Source organism: Gopherus evgoodei, chromosome 8 (assembly GCF_007399415.2).
Source record: "Gopherus evgoodei ecotype Sinaloan lineage chromosome 8, rGopEvg1_v1.p, whole genome shotgun sequence".
Taxonomy (NCBI): domain Eukaryota; kingdom Metazoa; phylum Chordata; order Testudines; family Testudinidae; genus Gopherus; species Gopherus evgoodei.
In genome coordinates, this window is record NC_044329.1 from 111,399,547 (window position 1) to 111,415,782 (window position 16,236).

At 53.7% G+C, this 16,236-nt stretch overlaps 1 protein-coding gene across 4 annotated transcripts in view; it reads right to left on the minus strand.

Moving 5' to 3' along the window:
• Window positions 1–617: 617 nt before the first annotated feature.
• The window catches only part of DMAP1 (DNA methyltransferase 1 associated protein 1), a 44,791-nt gene continuing 29,172 nt past the window's right edge, over window positions 618–16,236 (minus strand). For 2 of the 4 annotated variants that reach the window (XM_030571891.1, XM_030571892.1), the window contains exons 9-11: window positions 7,873–7,945; window positions 5,591–5,874; window positions 618–2,573 (exon numbers count right to left, since the gene is read on the minus strand). In XM_030571891.1, the coding sequence (XP_030427751.1) occupies window positions 2,493–2,573; window positions 5,591–5,874; window positions 7,873–7,945 (438 nt within the window). In that variant the 3' untranslated portion in view covers window positions 618–2,492. The remainder of the gene's footprint in view (window positions 2,574–5,590; window positions 5,875–7,872; window positions 7,946–16,236) is intronic. The other 2 variants (XM_030571894.1, XM_030571893.1) reach the window with 2 other exon arrangements.

Consider the following 16,236-nt stretch of genomic DNA (forward strand, 5'->3'; position numbering starts at 1 on the left):
TGCCCAGCCGGGGGGAGCGTGCTCGAGGCCCCAGGATTGGCTGAAGGGACACCCCGCACACAGAGTCCCATGAGCTGTCGGGGTGCGCAGGGGGCTGGGCTGCAGGGGCGACGCCCTGGTTTCACCCCCACGTGATGGCAGCAGGCAGAACAGCCCAGGTCTGCAGGGGCAGCTCCCGCAGGCACCCGGCTGGTGGGGCCAGAGCCCATCCAGCAAAGCACAGCCAGTGCGCCATGCAGCAGGCAGCTTGGGTGCAGCCTGGCACCACCAGCACCTTGCAAGCTGGGCTAGGGAGGGTAGCCAGGCTCAAGCCAGGCAGGGGCCGAGGCTGGGGTCAGGCCTGGGCCTGCAGCTCCTGGGGAAGCTGCCACCCAAATCCCCCCTCAGCCATGCCAGGAGCCAGGCACCGAGGCTGCCCCCCACCCTGCCTGGGCCACAGCCAGGAGACACCTCAGTGGAACCAGCTCCAAGGGGGCAGGAAGCCGGGACTCTAGGGCTAGAGGGCAAGGCAGGAGGAACTGCCCCTCCCTGCCACAGCTCAGCAGGGCTCTGGTCACCCCCAGGGACACGGGGTCACAGCTCGAGTGATGCCACGGCCCAGGCTAATGACAACAGACTTGGGGAGGGGGACGGCTGTATTTACACGGACACAGAAATCCAGCACATCAGTCCCCACCGTGGCCACTCACAGGGCTCCATCTGCCTGCCCAGCTTCCCTGCAGCCTCGCAGCATCACCCCGCCGGGGACAGCAGTGCTGGGAAGGGAACAGCCCCAGCAAGGCCCCTCCCTGCCCAGCTCCCACAGTCAGTCTCTTGTCACGGCCTGGTGCCGACCCGACGAGGCTCACGGCTTCTTCACCTTCTTGATGGAGGAGGAGCTGGAGGCCGACTCCCGGCGCTTTCTCTGCTCCAAAGGAGACGGGAAACAAAAGAGAAGCGTGCTCAGCGGGTGCCCCCGAGCAAATGCACCCAGCAGCTCACTAGCCCAGGGGAGCCGCGCCATGGCCCGAGCTGGGGCCCCCAGCACATCAGGCCAGAGCCACACGTGGACAGCCTCAGTGTGCAGCTGGGAGGCCAAGCCCAGAATTCCCCTCCCAAGGTACACGGGCTCCCGGCTGGCAGCCCCGACGCAGGACACACTGCACAATGCCCAGCCCCATGGCCGATGCTGCCTGGCTCTGCAGCCCAGCTGGGGCTGCTCCGTACCCTGCTGAAACAGGACGGGAGAGCCCAAGCACATGATGACACAGTCCTGGTGCACAGGCAGTGCCGCCCACGCCCGGGAACAGGGCCCAGTGCCCTGCACTCAGCCCAGGACAGAGCCCCAGCCCACTGCACGGAAGCCTGGTGCAGCCGGGCTCCCCCAAAGGCCACTGCTCCCCGGGGCTGCACAGGCCACCCTCCCCAGAGCTGGTGGGTGGGGGGCAGCCAGCCGTCTGGGAGGGCTCGAGGCAGCTTGTCTGAGGCACCAAAGCAGTGTGCCCAGGACAGAGGTAACACCAAGGAGCTCCCAATCCACACCTGCCCCAGGACAGGGCTGCTATCCCCATGGTACGGAGGGGAAACCGAGGTGCAGAGCCAGTGAGTCATCCTGGCTCGCACTGTGAACCCAGCTCCCTGAGCCCCAGCCCAGCCTTCCTTCCCAGAGGAACCGTCTAGAGTGGGCCCAGTGGGGGGCAACGGGGAGGGATGGGATCAAATGAACCAAAGGAAAATGGAGGTTAAATACCAGGTCAGGGCCAGCCTCAGGGGTGGGGGGCACCTGGAGCATTCTTTGGGCTAGTGAAAGGCCGGGAGCACGGGCTCCAGGCTCAGTCCTGCCCCACAGCATCACCTGGCTGAGCCAAGCTGTCTTTTCAATCACTCCCGCCCCTAGGTTCGGCACCAGCGCGTGGCACTCCCGCGAGGTGACTGGCAGGGCCTGTGCTCTGGGGCTTACTCCCAAGGTGTGTCCTGGGCCGGCTGCAGAGGGGCCGGACAGGCACATGAAGCAGCGGCAGCTGTGCACCCCCCCAGCCTTCCAGCGGCACTGCTGTGAGCCAGCAGCTGTCAGCCCAGGAAGGGAGGCAGAGGAGAGGCGTACTGCCAGTCGTACGTGACGGGGGAGCCTCACCTGCCCTCACCCCAGCAGACACCCCCTGCGAACCTCCATCTGCGCGGGGCACTCAGCAGAGGGCAATCTGCACTGCTCAGCGTTAAAACAACACAGGGGGTTTCATCAGAGGCCTCGGCCCGGCTGCCTCATAAGGCTCCATTATCGGAGAAATTCAAGGGCCCGAGAACTCGCCCAACGGCGTGAATAGAAGCCCTATCAAAAATCAGATCAAATCCTTGGCAATGGAGAGGCCCAAAGGCACATTTAAAACCAAAGCCCAGCCTGGAAAGAAAGGAGCCGGGGCTTGGCGGCTTCGCTGGCAGGGCATGGAATTGATGGAGAAGAGCATGTGCGTCTGATCAGCTGTATATGGCAAAAGCCCCATCTTTCAAATGTGTCACCAAGTCATATTAATCACTCTCCTCTTGCCGTGCGTGGCCCAGCTCTTCCAGTCGCCTTGGGCAACACTGGGAACTGTCTGGTTAAAAAAAATGTTTGACATTATCATTTACACGAGTCTACAAGTCGAGTTGCTTTTCATGGCAAGGAAGGGTTTGAAAAGGGCTATATACACCCAGCCTGGGCTAGATGTAACGTCTCTATCAATATACAAAGAGGCAGATATTAGAACTCCATCTGGAAAGAAAGAATGATTGATCTTAACAATGTAACTTCTAGCTTTCAAACCGGCTCAGAAAACAAGAAGTCAGCAGGAGTTCAGATAAAGGAAGCTTAAAAGTCAAATAATTCCGACTCTGAACCCGAGACTTCTTAGACTCAAGGTCTTTTCCTTTCCCCATTAACGGGCTGACTTGTGAGCTCGGGAACAAAGGGAGGAATTCTGAGAGTCAACTCATTATGGATCAGTGAGTGGAGTCTGAGTCGCACAAATCAAAGGTTCTAATCTGGAGTAACTGGCTGAACTTCTGCTTGGAACTAATTTGTTCCAAGTTCGGCTCACCTTTCACCTCCTCAAGGCCTGCAGGAAAGTCCCTCTTGGGTCAGCAACACGCAGCACAGGGGGGACCCTGGTTTGGCTTTCATGGCTGGAGCTGGACACCAGCCCATAACGGCCAGGCTGGAGTGGTAGCGAGGTCCGGAGGGATACAGCAGAGCTGCCCTGGTACCAGGCTTACCACCAGCTAGGCCAGTGTCTCGCCACAAAGCACCCGTGTAGGACAGGCTGCTGCCCACCCCAAAAGAGCCGAGAGCTCCTGCAACGTGCTCCCTGAGCTAACCTGCAGCAGCTCCCGCGTGGCGGGAGACGCTGCCCCGGGCAGCTGCAGGGGCCAAGGACAGGCTGCTGCCCACGGGACACCACGGCAAGACCACCTCAGCACTGTCAAGAGGGTGCAGGGTGGAACTCCCCTCCCCTCCCTCTGCTACGCACAGGTGAGCCAAGCCAGTGCCTCGGAGAGGAAGGCTCTGCCTGGGCCAAGGGCCCATGTCTCACAGCTGAGAGCGGGGTCACATGCGACAGTGGGGGATGGCAGCACTAGCCCCAGGGGTCCCTCCACACAGCCAGCGCTGGGCCCGGTCCCCGAGCTTGGCGGCGCTGCCAGGTTCCATGCGAACACTCAGCGCCCAAGGAGGAAGGGCGGCCCTGGGAACAGTGCCAGGCTGGGAGTCAGGGTTGTGACACCCTGAGCACGTCACTTCCCTGCCCCAGGCCTCAGTTCCCCAAGCTGCAGCATGGGGACAGTGACAACCAGCTCCCCAGCACCTGCTGGCTCGGGGGGACCGTGCCTCCTGCAGCGCTCATACAGCCCCTTTCGGAGCAGGGCCCTCGTATGCTCCTGGAATACAGACATCGGGTGACAGGAAGGCCGGCTGGTACCTGGAACCCCCGCCAGCCACGCAGTAGGCCTGGCCCCAGGTGCTCAGCTGGCTCTGCCTGCTCTGCGTGGAAGGCGCAGTCCTTGCAGCAGCGGGAGTCCGCCTGCGTGGCCGTGCTCCGGCATCTCCAGCATGGAGCCAAACCTTGCTCCGCCGGTGGCTGGTGGTTCCTGGGCCCCAGCAGCCCCCGAGCACACACCCTGCCAGGGAGAGGGCTGGCAGCGGTGGGCATGGGAGACAGACACGGTGAAGTGCTGGGTCCGCCTTCACCCAGCACACCTGCAGCCAGCCGGCCAGGGAGCAGCAGCGCAAGCCAGCTCCTTCTCCAAACCCCCCTCCAGCTGGGATGTAATTTTTCCCCCTCCAAAGGTAGCATAAAATGGTCACAGTGTGAATGCGCTTGACCTTTTGTCTTGGACTAATCTAATTTGTGTCGTCTTTGTGTAATCAGACGGTAAAGGTCAGAGCTGTATTTAACATGGGGGCCCTTTAGGTACTGAATTTGCCTTGCAGTGAATTAACGTGATTATATTTCTTTCAAATATGCCAGAGACCAGGTCATTTTAACCCTCTCCGTGCTGCCAGCCTGCCTCTTTGTTTGCAATTCCAGGCAGCGGCACCGAGGCAAAATGCAGCTGGAGATACAGAAACCCGCCCGCCCCCCACTACACGCACTCTTGTGAGGTCTCCGGGGACAGCGAGTGTGCTGTGAATCCGCCTGGAATGGCGGCACTCGCCCTTCCCGGACCCCAGGGAGGGTCGAGACTTCCCGCTCCCACAAAGATTGAACGCAGCGAAGAAATTCAGGAGACTCCTCTGCAAACATGAGCCTGCCTCAGCGGAACGCTGCTTTACAACTCTAGATTGTCAAAAGCGAACAGGACATTACTCAAGTCCAGATGAATGTGTCACCCCTGTCGTTGACAGATAAGGTGTTCTCGATGCCCCGGATACATTAGCCATTTGGAAAAGGGAAGGTCGTACCGGTTCGGGGGCAGTATATCTACAGCTGAGCCCGGGGCATGTCGGACAGCGCTCGGGGCTGCACAGGGCAAGCCAGCCTTGTCCTCTGGGGGCGGGACACCCACCGTTCACAGCACTCCCTGCTGGGGGGGAGCTGTGGGGAGACACCCCATTTGCTCAGCCCCTGCCAGGGCGTGCGCCTGACTTTCGGCTTCCCCAGGGCGTTCAGTGCCCTGGTTCTCCTGTCTCACCACTTCCACAGGCTCCTCCCCTCCAGTCTTCACACTCCTCCCTCCTGCCCACGCCCCCTGGCCCTGGGTGTCACTGGAGCTCACCGGAACTCATCCACGGCCCACAGCTCATGGCCACTCGCCTGCCTTTGCTGCTCCTCTCTGACGGGGCTGCATCTTGCAGGGGAGCTCCCTGGGACAGTACCATGTAGGTACCATCCCCACTCCTGCCTATGCCAGCCTTCCTCATGCAGGGTGCGGGAACCACGGCTGGCCCACCTGCGCCACCAAGGGCAGTGCCGGGCACGGGGTGGGCACATCAAGAGCAGACTTGGAGCCTAGGCTAAAGGGGACACTGTGCTTCCTGGAGGGAGAGATGGGCTGAGCCCCCACAGGGCTCAGAATGCAATCCCTGGAGCAGACCTGAAGGGGAGCCCCCTCCAGACGCCCCCTTCTGCCTACTCACCGAGTTCGGGGTCAGTGGTGCTCCAACCACATCAATGATCTGGTCCTTGGCGTCTCCCTTGCCCTCCTCCACGCTGAGCCCTGCCTGCCCGTCTGCGCGGGCCCCCTCCATGCCGACGGGGCCAAGGCTGCCCGCCTTGGCCAGCGCCTCGTGCCGGTGCCGGAGCATCTGCAGCTCGTACTCGCAGTTGGCGAAGGCCTGTTTGAGCTCATAGAGCAGCACCAGGTCGCTCCGCAGCTCGTTGAACATCTGCACGATCTCCTCTGTCGGCATGGGGCTGAGATCTGGGGAAGCAAAGGCAGCTCAGAGCTGGACATCCCGGCCCTGGGAGGGGGGAGACACCCCAGATCCCACACTCACGCCCACTGCAGGGGCCTCATTCCCAGCCAGTGGTTCCACAGTAGTTAACAGGGCCAGAGAGCTCTGAGGGCTCTCGCCCAGGGGTTAAAAAACAACCTAGCCAGGTCGGGGCCCGGGAGCCTTTCCCTTCCAGGACACTGGTTCAGATCCAACTCCAGGCAGGAGAGCTTGGCCGTGGCTTCCACCTTGGGCCTGGTCTCAGGCCAGTTCCCAGTGGACGGGTGTTGATAATACAAACCCCAGCTGGTCCCCTTGTCGGTGGAGGCCAAGGACTGACGTCCCATCTTCCTCCAGGGCAGGACTGAGGCCACTGGCCTGGGGCTCACTTTGCTGCTGCCTATTATGGCCCTGTGTTACAGCCGTGTCTTACGGAGGAGCCGAGCTCCCACGTCACCACCTCACACCCAGAGCCCTGCTAGAAAGAGCTCACAACTTCAGAAGAGCAGTGCTTGAGAGGCAGGAAAGGGGGAGAAAATCCACACACAGATCCCACTCCACGCAGCACTGCCTGTGTGCGGGGCTCCTTCCCCTGCACCACGTTAACCTCGCGTGTGGCCATGCTGGAGCACTCCTGCCTTAGAGGGGGAAGGCGGAAGTGCAGAACCTCTGCCATGCGCTGGTCCCGACAGCTCCCAAGGCTGCCCTGAGAGCTCAGGTGGTGCTGCCGTTCCCGAGTTGGAGGCATGCTCTGTTCCAGCTTCACTGGCCCAGCGACAACAGGGTTCAGCCGCAACGGGGCCTTCGCTACAAGCCCTGAGAGACTGCGTGCACCAGGCCCCTGGGCAGCAGCCAAGGACTGTCCTTGTCCTGCCAGCTGCAGAGGCAGGAACATTCTCCTGCCCTCCCTCAGGAGGCTCCTTTTGAAGCTATCTGAAGCCTGTGACCCTGACCCCACCCCGGCGTCCCTCATGAGCTCTCATTCCCTCCTTCCCCCCACCCCGGCTTTCCCTTGGTTAGCATCTGCTCTTTTAAGCTGGAAAAACAACTGACACACCTTGATTCTGTGGGCAGGGAGGGGGGCTTTGTTGGTACCAGCCTGGCAGTGCTAGCGCGGCACGGGGGGACCCTGTGACAAGGGCCTTTAGCACTGCCCATAGCCAGGGCTGTTTCTGAGGCACAATAGGCCACAGACGATGAAGCCTGAACACTAACAATGGTTAGGCCATATAGTTACTGAGCATGCTCAGTGACCTCTTCCAAAACCTCGGAAACTTTGCTTTTTTGGGGGAGGCTGGGGGTGGAACATTGCGTGCTAGGATCTGTCGTCACTCTGGGTGCAACTGTGAATGGATTTCAGCAGCTGGGCACAGCGTAGAACTCTGTAGGCTGCACTCCGGCCACCCCTAGCGATGACTGCGCATTGTATGTGCTAAGTGAACGCGTCTCTCTGCTGTGAAGCTAGCAGCGTTCAAGAGCGAGGGATGTGTGTTTACTCAGCGGTGGTGCGCTGGAGAGTCACCCAGCAGGCCAGCTACAAAACGGAGCTGCACAGCCCCAGACACGTTTTGGACTTGCCCCCAGGAGCAGTAAATTGGGAGGAAAGGAAGCTTGAAAGCGAGCCCGGGCACCCCTGAACAATGCACATGCCGTGGTCACTGGCACACTGCGCAGGCACGGCTGAGATTGGCCTTCACAGTGCTGGGCTGGGCTGCCACTCTTGATGGTTAAAATAGCCCCAAACAAGAGAGAGACAAAGGCCCTTTTAAACCAGTTTTCATCTGGGAAGGAGGAAAAAAAGCCTGCGCATCTTGTTCTGGCTTTTGCCCTTTAAAAAAAAAAACCCATAAAATATTATTTTAAACCCCATTCACATAGTGTTATTTAAGAAACTGGCTGTATTACTAGGGGAAAAAATAGCCTATCCAGAGGACAAAGGCTTGCGCTGTGTGTCTCTTTCTCTCTAGCATGCCCCCTTTACTCACCTACTCCCAGTTCCATCAGCATCTGCTCCAGGGCTTTAATCTTCTTCTGTCCTACCGAGCTCGGCAGTTTCATCTGGAACACAAAGGTAACAGAGCCACACAGCTCCGAGTTAGCCCTCACTCGCAGCCGTCTAGTTCAAAAGGCAAGAGAGCTTTGCTTTTTATAGTGCAGGGAAAAAAAGAAAGCAAGCGAGAGAAAGGAAAATCAAGTGGTAGAAGAGGGAGACAGGGGCTGAAAGTTTTCAGACTAGGTCCGAGGGCAGGTATTGAAAAGCCTGGTGAGGGCTTTTATTTTCCCTCGCGTGTGTGTGCAAGACGCGCTGTTTTACAGCTTCCACATGTCACTGAATTAACAACAAAAGTTCTTCTTGGCTTCAAACCCTCTCCCGCAGTGCCCAGCCCATCAAAGGGCTCATTTACACAGCAGCTAATGTGCAATGCTGCCCTACTTTATTCGCTTTTGCAGCCTTGATTAGACTCATGCGCTAACAGACTCACTTCTCCTTGTCCCTGCTGAGCCCCAGACCTGTGGGATTCATTTACAGAGCGAGCTTTATAACAAAGGGAGAGACAGAGAGCACAGTTACTTGACTGGCGGAAGTGTGAACACACATTTACATTGGAGCTAAGGGGCTAGGGGAGTGCGAAATCCTCAGATGTGAGCTCTGAAAGGGAACCGGAGCTGGCCGCAGGAGGGAGAACGCAGACACTTAGCAGGGTCTCGGCCGCATGCCCTTTGGCCTCTCTCTGCCCACACCAGACATTTATCAGAACACAAGCAGCCCAAACTCGCCAGGCAAGAACAGGATTCCAGCACCACACCCCCAGGGGCCAGCCGAGCTCTCAGCCAGGGGAGTTTTGCTGAGAAGTCCATGGTGCCGCCCATCCCTCGTCAGTGCTAGGAGACCAGCCAGGGTGGGCTCAGCCCCCACAACGCAAGGCACGCTTCCCACCCAGACCCTGCGAGTTGTGCCCAGAAGGGACCAGCTCCATCTCCATGCTCTCCCAAGATTGTCAACAGGTGAGGAATGATTCAGTGATGTGCTAGGAACCATGAAATAATCAGGGCGATCACCACACACACCAGCAGGGTAGGCAGGACACTGGACCGGGGTTCGCTTCCCAGCTGCACCTCAGACTGGGTGCGACACCTAGAGAGTCACCCATGCCCTGTCTTCCTTCCCTGTCTTAAGGGCCCACATCAGTCAGGAGCGTGGGGCTCACAGATAATACGATGATGCGACTCATCACAGGGCCACGGGCAACCGGCTGAAACAGTCCTCAGGGGCAAGTCCGGACCAACGCACAGGATGCAAAGTTACATGTTAACTTTAAAAAGGGGAATGGTGCCAGGACGGGGACGCTAGTTAGAGGGAAATTAAAGAGAGGCGTCACCGGGGTAAAAAGCCTGCAAGCAGCATGGAGACTCTGTAAAACCATCAGAGAGAGGCTCAGACTCAATTACACCCCAAATCAAAAGAGACAGTCGAGTGCCAAAAAACGTCACCATGGCTGAGCAGCAGAGTCACCGGGGCCATTAGAGGCAAAAAGGCAGCTTTTAACATTTGGAAATCCAGTCCTAGTTAAACTAATAGGAAGGAACACAAACTCTGGCAAGTAAAATAGAATTGGCCAGGCCAAGAAAGAATCTGAGAAGCAACTTGCTAAAGACACAGAATCTAACAGCAAAAAAACAATTAAGTACATGAGAAGCAGGAAACCTGCCCAACAGACAGCGAGGCCACTAGCCAACAAAGGTGCCAAAGGAGCCCTCGAGGAAGCCACGGCCAGTGCAGAGAAGCTCCATGAATTCTCTGAATGGTCTTCACTGCAGACGATGTGGGGGAGAGTCCGACATCAGAGCTGTCCTCATTGGGTGACAAATCTGAAGTCACCAGGACCAGATGGCATCACAGAGAGGTCCGAAGGAACCCAAATATGAAATTGCAGAACCACTAACTCTGATACGTAACCAATGGCTTAAATTGGACTGTACCAGATGACTGGAGTGTAGCTAACGTAATGCCGATTTTTAAAAAGGCCTCCAGAGGCGAGTCTGGCAATTACAGGGCAGTAACCTTAACTTCAGCACCAGGCAAGCTGGTAGAAGCTATAGTAAAGAACAGAATGATCAGACACATGGATGAGCATGATTTACTGGGGAGGAGTCAACAGGGCTTCTGTAAAGGGAAGTCAGGCCTCACCAATCTTTTGGTCTCTTTCAGGAAGTCAACAAGGACAAGGATAAGGGGGATCCAGTGGATATAATGTACTTGGGTTTTCAGAAAGCCTTTGATAAGTTTCCTCACCAAAGGCTCTTAAGAAAACTAAGTAGCCATGGGATAAGAGGGAAGGTCCTCTCATGGATCAGTAGCTAGGTGAAAGACAGGAAACAAAGGGCAGGAATAAATGGTCAGTTTTCAGAATGGAGAGGTAAATAGCAGGGTCTCCCAGGGGTCTGTACTAGGACCAGTGCTGTTCAATGTATTCATCAATGATCTGAAAAAAGGCGTGAACAGGCAAGTAGCAAAATTTGCAGATGACACAAAACTATTCAAGATAATTAAGTCCAGAGCAGATTGTGAGGGTTACAAAGGGATCTCACAAAACTGGGTGACTGGACAACAAAATGGCAAGTAAAATTCAACATTGGTAAGTGCAGAATGCATAGTGGGAAAAAATAATCCCAAATATACATATATGATCGGTTCTAAATTAGCTGTTCCCACCCAAGAAAGAAAATACGGGAGTCACCATCGATAGTTCTACACAGTGAGCAGTGGTGGTCAAAAAGGTGAACAAAATGTTAGGAACTATCAGGAAAAGGCTAGAACATAAGACAGAAAATATCACAGCGCCACTAGATAAATCTCTGGTGCACCCACACCTTGAATACTGTGTCCAGTTCTGGTTGCTGCACCTCAAAAAGGATACAGTGGAACCGGAAAAGGTGCAGAGAAGGGTAACAAAGATGATCCAGGGCATGGAACAGCTTCCATCCGAGGAGAGACTAAAAGGATTAAGGCTGTTTGGTTTAGAAAAGAGAGGACTAAGGGGGATATGATCAAGGTCTATAAAATCATGACTGGTGTGGAGAAAGTGAATAGAGATGTGTTTTTTATTCAGTGTGCTTCACACAGGCACAACAAGGAGGGACAGGGACAGCCGGCAGACTGCACAGCAGGACGATGTCCCTGACAGCAGGATGGACGAGGCTGTAGAACAGAGGAAGTGGGGTTTATCCCATTACTTGGGAGCTTTAAAACGAGGTGGGACAACTGGTAAACCCCCCTCCCCTTCCACCCCCGGGAGATGGGCTGGATGATCTAACAGGTCGTTGCTATCCCATCTCAAGGAATTGCAATTCTTTTCCTGTTTTCTCTCTTGGCACAGAGTTCTGTAGCTACATATTTTCCACCTCACTGGACCCCTGGGCACCAGGCCTCAGCCTCACCTCTAAGGCCTGCATGGGGCCATCATCTCACTAGCCAAGACAGGAGTCCTTTGCAAGCCTGCCACACTCGTGCCAGCTTCCTGTATTCCTGCCCCAGGCAGTGCCACAGGACAGCATGTCACCACACAGTGCAGGCCTGGCCTGGCCAGTTGCTAGGGACAGACCATAAGGAGTCAGCTCTGCTGACTGTTCTGGCAATGCCTTCGACTGTAACTACACACACTCCTGGCCAGACAGTGCCTGGGAGCACTCAGCATCTTCTTACTGTCAAGCTCTTCAGTTAAAGCTATTGGGGTGTAGAGGGTGAGGCAGGGATGGGCACACCAATGGACCCAGACCTCACCGAGAGAGGCGCAGAACGGCAGCACAAGACGAGCAGGGCTGTTTGGGTTTGTTTAGGCTAAAAAACACATCAATTAAGCTTCCCTTTAATTCTGGGGGAGGATCTGGTCTGTGAACAGGAAGGCTTCATCGGCTTCTCAAAGCAAGAGTATATTTTAATTTTACCATCATTAAGAAAATGTTATGATTTATGTGGCTGCTGTCGGACTAATATCTTTAAAATTTAGCTGGCTAAGCCAATTCATCTTTAAGACTGATGAAGGTTGATTGCTCTCTATGCAAAATGTATTAAAACTAAATGAGGAGTCTATTACTCACAGGCCGCTGATAATCTGTTAGGTAGGCTCCGTTAGCTAGGCTGTCTCGTAGCGGGGAAGGCATCGGTGCCCGGCGTGAAGGCGAGCGGGAACAGGCATGAGCCAACCCTGGTTTGGGCTTACACAGCTGTAGGTTGTAAGCAGCCACTGCTTTGCAAGAGCTGCACCACCCAGAACAGCCTGGAAGACCCAAGACAGACAGCAGCACTCCCACCAAGCGATACTGACCAGGAAACACGCCGAGGCTGAGGGTCAGTCTGGCTCACGGCTGAGCCAGCGACAACAGGTTCAAACCCCGCTCCAGGTCTTGGATTTCTGCCTCTTGAACACGAATCTGTAGACCCCACCGATCCCAGCATGTAGTGCTGCATCCTGGGCTGCTGGGCTCAAGGCAGAGCATTGCATGCTGGGATATGCAGTGTCTGAAGATCACCCCTCTGTTTTAGATGAGGGTGCTGAGAGCGATCAGCAGGCCTGGCCCTTGAGCTCCTGGTGGCCCGGGCTGAACAAGGCTTGGGAACCCCCCCTGCAGAATACTGACGAGACGAACATCCCTGCTCGAGTTTAAAGAGAGAATTCCCAGAGAGCAATGACAGCTTCCCAGGGGAGTGGCAGTCGCCCTTCTCGTTCCCTCTCCAGAGGAAGCTGCTCTTGTTATTTACTATTTGTAAAGTCCCCCTACAACAACAGCCGGGAATAGACTACTCTAGTCACAAAACGGATTAGTTGGGATTTTGGGGGTTAATATATGTTGGATGCTTTCCTCATCCGACAGGGTCTCCTAACACCTCTTTTTGCAAGACAGCCGTGCTTATAATTACACCGCCATCGCTTTTGATTTACAGACTGCAATTCTTTGTCCTTGCTATAAAACAACGTGCTAAGCACGTGAACTGGGTGTATCAAGAGAAAAATAAATAAAGGCCAACACACTAACGTGTCCTGCAAAGCCGCGCAGCTACGGTACCCAAATCTCCCATGACAGAAACAAGGTGCTTGGCCTGGGCCCCCAATGCTGGGCAGGCAATGCACCTGGCCCTGAGCTGCGGGAGGCACCTAGGTGCCTGCGTGCCGGCTCCCCACTGCAGGACGGAATGCTGGGCAGTAAGTGCGTTATGCAACGAACAGAGAGAGGCAAGCTCACTTTCGTAGCCCAGTTCCTTCCTGGAGCAGTCCCTGGAGTTGGTGGGGGAGAGGCCTGTCCAGACCTCAAGGCTGAGCACCTGAGGGCAACAGAGTTATCTGCACCTCCATTTAGGTCTGAGCCACACCTACATAGAAACTCACTGATTACTGCAAGACCTACTGCCGAAGAATGAATTCTGCCAATTAGTGATGAAACAAACAAAACGTGGTAACAAAGAGGCAAGGATACAGCCTGGCAAAACAGAGTCTTCATTTGGTTTTTGTGCGCGTTTAGTTTTCCTGATTTATGATAATATGTCAGAGCAGACCAGTAAACTTCCTGGAGTATCGCTTGGAAGAGTAATGAACTCATAGTAACACGAGACCTTACCACAGAGTGCCCAGGGATTACTTCGTTGCTGGGGAGCGGTACAGACGGCTGGCTGCTGGGGGTCTGCACACAGAATTAACAGCTTTACGGATTAATAAGGAAGGACTCAGCGAGGATGATTATATCATATTGGATGCTCTGCCATGGCCTACTATAAACTTAGGACTTTCGTTACGAACCTGCCATTTTTAGAAGCTCAGAACGTTCTCAAAAACTTGACTTCTGGGGCTGAAATTTCCATGCTTGGTCTCTCACTAAAATGGTTTGGTTTTGTAAAGTTTGAGTAGCATTTATTAAGTTATTTCACACAAGTTGTTCCCTGTTTTAATTCAATTTTAGGACACACTTTTCCTCATGCTGAGTTTTGCCATTATATACCCTCAGCATTGCTAGCCCTGAGGACTGTGCCCTTCCACCATTTTGCAAAGTAAGCTACAAGCATTTAAAGATTCAGTTGTGTGCATACACGCTCGTAATGCTGACAGACACTTGGCCCTCATTAGCACTGCAGCTAGCCTCCACAAAGAAGGTTTTCAATGCAGAAAACTTTCTCTGTAGCCAGCTTTCCATGTGAGAATGAGTTCTGTGCTGATGTCTTTCTACTCCTGCAGAGCCTGGAGGTTTGCAGGAGGAGGGAGCCCAAAGCTGCGCAGAAGTAATGCTCTTTTGTCCTGGGTGGCGAAGGAGGAGGCGTAAGGGCAACCTCTCTCCTGGCATGGAGAAGCAGGTAGCTCCCTCTCTCCTACAGCTTGAAGAACCACAGGAGGAGCCTAGCAGATCTGGAATTTTAAACAACAGGGAAATTAAAATACAAAAATGTACAATTATGGGAGTGAGCATTTAAACTCGAGAAGGGAGGAAATGAAGACTGAATGTACAATCTGACCTCGGGCTCCTTGTGTGCATACATTATAAGGTTTTAATTACACAATTGCATTCTATTTCTCAAATAAAACGACCCTCTTTTCCCCCGTACAGCCTCAGATCCACCGTGCAGAATCCTGTCGTTCTGCACAGTGATGTGTGTGAGCCAGAATAACAGAGTTCAGGAAGGTCATTTAAATGAGGAGACAACAGCAAAACATACTTGCATGTCATCTGTACTCTCTGTTGGCACATCGGATGGGTTACAATTAAATTACAGTATGAACACTCAGCAGCTACGCATCAGTATCGGTGATGCTCAATACAAACCACCTGGGGTACATACTTTCCAATATACTAATGTTCTTAGAAACAAACTTGGGAATGCTGATTTACGGAAAGGATTATTTTACAGCTCACTTGGCTTGAAGGTAAATCTATTGCTAACTTTCAAATCAGCAGTGAAAAAGTATAAATTCCGTACACAACAAATTCTTCTAGAAATGAAAGAAGGGGTTTTACCAGAGAGATTTCCTTTAGGAGATTGTAAAATCTTTCTCAAGGGTGAGAGAGAGACTCGGAACCAAGGAAAGAGGAAGTTAGCTAAGCTTCCAAATAAGAGAGAGAGAAAAAAACAAGAAATAAAAAAATATCCTTTGAGATGGATGACACTGCATTGCCCTGATCCATGGGCTGAGTAACTACAATCAGTTAGAAAACGGCACTAGTATAACTGTCTCCAAAGGAAATGCTTTGTTTCAACGTACAATACTTCTGGTGATTACATTATTAACATAAAGAATACTTTGTAAATAACTCATCATGTACCCCAAAATGGAGAAGAGATGTATACTATGTATTCTTACTGTAAGAATAAAAATATATAGTACAAGATGCTACAGACTTGTACCTAAGTTGAAACAAAGCAATCGTTATCTGAGAAATAACGTGATCATGACGCAAAAGACTATCACAATGAATGTGCACAACAGGGTTACAGCTGCACACTCAGCCTTAACTTGGCAATTCTTGACTTCAACGCAGGAACTGCCAGCCTGGATCAGGCCAGTGATCCATTAGTCTCTGACATGGGTTGGTACCTGATGCTTCAGAGGCAGACGCAACAAAACTTGCAGTAGGATGTTATTCTGCCTAACCATGTCAGGGCCAGACCTTGCCAGTTCTAGACTGCCTGACCCTGAAGCAGGAATGTGTATATCAGTTCCATGTTGTTTTAATCCTTGCTATTGTAACTGTGTGATCTCATTATCCACATAACATTCAACCCTTTTCATATTTCCTTTTAGCACTTTGAAACTGGCTGCCTTTCAATTTCATTGGCTGTCCCTCCCACTCTTGTATTTGGAGCAAAGATGAACAGAAGCACTTGCTCTACCTTCTCAAGCCCATCCCTTAACACCTCTTCAAGAAAAAAAAACCTCCCAAACTTTCCACTCCTTATTGTTACATTCGGGTACGTTTTCTAGACATACAGGTATTAAGAATGCCTGCGCACTCCCACACATCCCTAACTAGTCATGCTATAGATAAATATTATGCCTGGGGGAAATCTGCGTCACTGCATGGACAGAATTCATGTCCCCCGCAGATTTCCTTGCTTCCCCGCAGGAAAATGACTCTCTGACACGGAAGCAAAGGAAACCTGCAAGTGCAGTTACAAACCACTCCCTAGCTGTGCAGGTACATCGTTTCAGGAACCCAGAGCAGCTGACAGAGATAAATCACTGCAGGGCTGGGGACACCCCAGCCATGGGCTCCTACCCTGAGCCAGGGATCAGCTGCTAGTCCTGGCTGGGCTGGAGGCAGAGGACAACAGGACTTCCTCTTCCCCTGCAAGGTGTGGCTGGAGC